The 5507-nt window shown below is 29.1% G+C and overlaps 1 protein-coding gene across 1 annotated transcript; it reads right to left on the bottom strand.

Annotated features, from left to right (window-relative positions):
- Positions 1–1732: 1732 nt before the first annotated feature.
- Positions 1733–4116, bottom strand: LOC131656553 (indole-3-acetate O-methyltransferase 1-like). The gene is made up of 4 exons (XM_058926247.1): positions 3880–4116; positions 3201–3617; positions 2456–2731; positions 1733–2193 (listed from the first exon to the last, which is right to left on the bottom strand). The coding sequence occupies exons 1-4, from the start codon at positions 3979–3981 to the stop codon at positions 1837–1839; spliced, it is 1152 nt and encodes a 383-aa protein (XP_058782230.1). The 5' UTR covers positions 3982–4116; the 3' UTR covers positions 1733–1836.
- Between the last annotated feature and the right edge of the window lie 1391 nt (positions 4117–5507).

The raw sequence follows: 5507 nt of genomic DNA, 5'->3' as shown, positions 1-5507 counted from the left end.
ATATTTAATTACTAAAGTTAATCTTTAAAAATTAAATACTATTTTAAATGTAATTGACAATCATTCAAAATGATCATAATAATTTTTTTATTAAAAAATAATTTATTGAAATATTTTGATTAAAAATTTATTAGAAATAATAATAATAAAGTGATAAAAAGTTAAAAGTTAAAAGTTAAAAGTGAAAAAGTGAAAAGTGAAATGTAAAATGTGAAAAAATGAATAGTGAAAAGTGAGTTGGAAAGTGAAAAAATGAAAAGTGAGTTGAAAAAAATTAACAAAAGACATTTTTTGCCCCTAAATTATTTATTTAGATTAAGATAACAAAAAGACAATTGAGTATTTTTTAGAACATGTTATTTTCTTATATTATAGATTTCCGGATTTATTATATTCACACAAAATAAATGCTAATTGTTAAGCATTATCATTTTGTTAAATTTTAGTTTGGAGATACATCTCTTAATGAATTTAAGAATTTATTCGCATATGTGCCTCCGAATTAACTCTTGTTTTTAAACCAAAAAAAAATTTCGAAGATGCATCTCAAAATGTTTTTAATCTATATATAACGCGCGTAGATCCTTCCTTTTCTCCTTTTTCATTTTTTGATTAAATTTTCTTCCTTCAATGGAACTTGTAAGCAACATTCTTTCAATCCATTTTTGAAGCTACAAGAGAACCTCTCCTTCAATTTTAGCATCCCAAGTTAGTCCACAATCTACATTGCACATTTTCATCCTTATTAACACTTATTTGAGTAAATTTTCATTTTACTTCTTGATACATTTTTATGGTATAGTCCTACGTGTCAACTTTTAAACACTTTAACTCGTGTCTTAATCGGAGTCATAGAATTTAAATTAAAGCTAAAACAAGATGACCGACACATATCAGAAATTCGACGACACGCTTGATAAAAAAAACTAGAGGCCTATAATAACCACTCCTACCACCATAGAGATTCCACGCATTTGTACTTTTTTTTAACAAAAATATATTTAAATATTATACAGTATTCTAAATATATATATATATATATATATATATATATATATATATATATAAAATTATTTAAAAATTTAAAACATAAAGGTTAATTAAAGAATTTTAAAAAATTACAGAGATTAAAACTGTCATGCAATAAAATTTTATAGAAACCAAAATATATATTTTTTAATAGAAACTAGAAATAAAATTTAAAATATTTATAAAGACCAAAAATATTATTTTTATATATATATATATATATATATATATATATATATATATATATATATATATATATATATATATATATATATTATAATTATGTATATATAGTTGACTTATATAAACTTGTTGAAAAGAATATCTTCTAAAATACATGAGATATGTTTCAGTGATTTTGTCTTTATCTTTCTCCTACGCATTTTCTCTTTAGTTTTTTAATTATATTTTTCACTTTTCTTTTTCATAAAATAGCCTAAAATTATCCATAGTCACTCGATCCATTTTCAAAATACATTGGACAGAATGATTTTTGAAGATTACAATTAAAATAAAAATAAAAATTGTAGTTAATTTTTAGAAGAAGACGATTTTAGAAGAAAAAAAATGAAATTGGAAAGCTTTAGAAGAAATGAACGCGGTCAATTCCCTATCCCCTGTCCCAAGCCCAAGATTTACCCTTTCCAAAATTAAACAATCCTAATTTAAAGTCAGATTTTTAGACTTAATAGCAAAAACAAAATTACACTGAAATTCGAACTGTCCAATTAATATTAATCGGTCAATTGCTTGATTCCACAAAATCACACTACACACAATTCAAAACAATTTTATTTCCCTTCCACCTCATTGAACAAAAGAAAGTGATGCAACAATGTGAAAAAACTGAAGTTTCTCTAACAACTCCTTGCCATGATTGGTGCCTCTTTTCTCCACTCTAAGAAAAAGCTCCTCACTTAGCTTATCACCAATATGAGCATCAACAAGAACACCAGCAACACTTCTACAACTGTTAGCCAAAGCCCTTCCCACTTCACTTGCATCATCAGGTTGGTTCACCACAAGAGGACTCCCTCCTTTGAAAACCTCAAGTTTGTTAATGGAAAATGAACCATCAGCCTCAACCACTTCCTTGAAGTCTTGCAAACTTGGTGCATAAACAGGAATGTTGAAATCATCTCTTTTCTCATTTGTAATTAGCCCCTATATGAAGTGATTAACCACATGATTAATTAAAATCATAATCCATGTGATATGAAAATGTCATGATCAAAGCATTCAATGATTATTTCTATTGTGATGATGCATATGGCCAAGAAACATATAACATCAACTTTTTTAAATCATGGTAAGTTATAGAAAGTATGATACTATATGTTTTTGTGTCACGAGTTCTTTTTGGTCTGCCAATAAAAAACATGCACAGTGTTTGGATTTTGCTTTTGGATAAAATTTTGATGATTACCTCTTGGACAAGATCATCCCAAGCATCCTGAAAATGGGTCCCAAAGAGGAGACCAGCCCCACCTTGGTCTGTGGGGTCCACTGAAGTCCTGCCTAAACAAACCAAGAACATGGTCCCTTTACTTTTCATCTCTATTGACCTTGAGGTGAGGAAACCTGCCAAATCTGTTTGGAATTGTTTCTTGTAAGCATTTGTTGTTATCTCACTAGCTCCATGGGTAAACACCCTTCCTTTGTTGTATGCATTTGATCTCTTGACTTCAACAGATTCTGGTACCTACATGCATGCATGCATGGGACAAAAAATATAAGATTGTTTTTTTGAAACTAATCTAGAGATAATGGATTAGTTAGATTTGTTTGGTTATACTTTCTAACTAATGCATTAATATAGAATATTATAGTATTATTATCTTCTAACTACTGCATATATAATGACTATATTCTTTGATGGTGTGGGGTAGGGATGTTAACGGTGGAGAAATAGGTCAGGCCGATAATAAGGATTTATAGGCTAGCTGCTAGTTTATACAGACTCACGTCAGATTATACATTTTTTGTCTATACAGGCTCAGGTCAGATTATACATTTTTTTTAAATAGAAAATACCTAAATTTTTATATAAATCTATTTAGTTAAAAAAGTTATGCCTCAGAGTCCAAAAGAAACTTTTTAAACCTATCAAACGTACCTATTTAAATAATCGGAATACAGAAGATAAAAACAGAGAGGTGTAAATATATTACCTGAGATAACCAATGCAAAGAAAATGCAGAGTGAAAAAAATCAACAGACTTAGCCGGAAAAAGTCTCCGGTAGAAAGAACCGGGGACACCCGCAGCAAAGTAGCAACGATGATTATTAGCAGCAAGGCACTCTTCCATGCTATTACCATAGTTGGCCATAGGAGGAAGAAGTTGAAAGAGGGTATTGAAGTCATTCCTCGGAAGGTCAGTGAAAAAAGCAGAGAATTCAGGTGGATTGCGCCCCAATGCTTCATAACGCTTGATGATGTGTTCTACGATCACATCCATAACATTGATTGTGTTGCTTCCACATGAACAGCCCAAGTCCACCACCACAAATGGAATGTCTGGTGCATGAAGCTCAACTCCGTCTAGTGCTTCTTTTAGAAGATGAAGCATAGATTTTGCATGTATGGCCTACATAAATTTAATTGATTTTGAATAAATAATTATTTCTCATTTATTATTTATTATACCTAACATTGAAAAACACTAAACAGAACCAGAACCTGTACAACAGGCTCTGCTCTGCTTAGTCATGCTTAGTCACTAGTAAAAGAAGTCACTAATAAACTTAACAGAGCGCGTGATGTTCACGCTCTGCTTAGTCGTTAGTGAAACAAGTCAGCAGTATTGACAATTGACCGGATAGAAAAAAAAAAAATAAGAATGGAGTTACCTGAGCTTGGGAATTGTTGGCATAGCTAGCTTCTCCTTTCCCACCTTTCATGCTAAACAACCTCTCAAGCTCCATATTGGACACTACAACATTATCTCCCATGAGAAAGTGATTTGATGAAGTGAAACTTAAGTAGAAGCTAAATGGATAAAAATATAGTTGTGATGTTTCTCAAGGTATTTATGATGGTTGAAATGGGAGCCAAGAGAGTTGTATTTATAGGCAGAGGATAAGAAGTGTATATAATGAATTATGTTGGTTAGGGCCCTTTATTGATACAAAGGGAAATTAATTAAGTACTAAGAAGCAAAAGCACCAATTATCATGCATTAATATTAATTCAAAAGGGGAAAAACTAAGTATAAGAAGATTTAATTAAACAGACAAAAAGTTGAAGGAGTAAAATAATTAAGGAAAAGTTAGTATTTTTATGCATTGACATTAATGCAAAAAGAAAAAAAAAAGACATAGATAAAGTTGAAAACGTTAAATATGGGCCACACTCTCCCACACTTGTAAAAGTGAAGGCCTTAAACTGGCGACAAAATTTGTTTTTATAGAGAACAAAATAATTTATTGTGACTTGTGTGTGCAATTGCTGAATTGCTGAATAGTTGGTCCTATAATCATTCATTTTAGACTTATAAATTTTTCATATACTATAAATTAATAAATATTAAAAAGAGTAATGCTATTCTTACATGTCTTTTAGTCACGGTCAAACTTAATAAAAATAAATGTGTCCTAAGGGCACATGTTAAGAACTATGTAAAAAAAATTTCTTAAAAATTGTGCATTATTTTCATAAAAAGTTTATAATTAATGTGTTTATTACGTTTTCCAATACAAATTTACTATATTTAGATTTCTTAACATGTGTCCTTGGGCACATGTTAGCTTTATCCTAAAAATAAATAAATTTTTGTTAAATATAGAGACAAAAGTAAGTAAATAAATAAATTTTAAAAAACTTAAATTTTAACCATATTAATATATTCTGATAACCGATTATTTTTCTGAATTAATTAATAAATGAATTTTATATTATAAACCTATAAAAATTAAAGATTAAAAGCATTTTATGAAACCAATTTGAAGACTAAAGCTGCAACAGCATCTGAAAAGATAAACTAAAGAAGACAGTGAATTATGTACTGAAAAAAATATCAACAAGGATAAGTGTCTAGCACATATAGTAAGAGACAGAGGGACCGAGACCAACACAATATTGCACTTTGTTTCTGCTTTTGTATTCTTAGACATACATCACATCATGTTAGCATTTTGTAGTACATAGAATCAGGATTTTAAATAAAAAGACAGGACCGAGGTTTATGTCACGATTTTTTAATGTTGACAAATATTTCCAAACGGTGGTTTGCATTTTGAGATTTTTTATAGTGTCGAAATAAATATCACAAAATGTCACACATTAAAAATAATATAATAAAATGTCATATTTCTAATAATCATTATCCAATCAACAACCTAACGAATGAAAGGAATTTTTGAGTCCAAATTTTTTTTAAGCAGTTCTATCTTGTCAAGTTTAGTCAAAAGAACGACTAATATAGCTTAGTTAAATTTTGTAATAGATTAAATATTTTTTTTATGAATTATTTTGGACT

This window comes from Vicia villosa, linkage group LG3 (assembly GCF_029867415.1).
Source record: "Vicia villosa cultivar HV-30 ecotype Madison, WI linkage group LG3, Vvil1.0, whole genome shotgun sequence".
Lineage (NCBI taxonomy): Eukaryota > Viridiplantae > Streptophyta > Magnoliopsida > Fabales > Fabaceae > Vicia > Vicia villosa.
The sequence above is the reverse complement of the archived record's forward strand: the minus strand, read 5'-3'. Positions and strand labels throughout refer to the sequence as shown.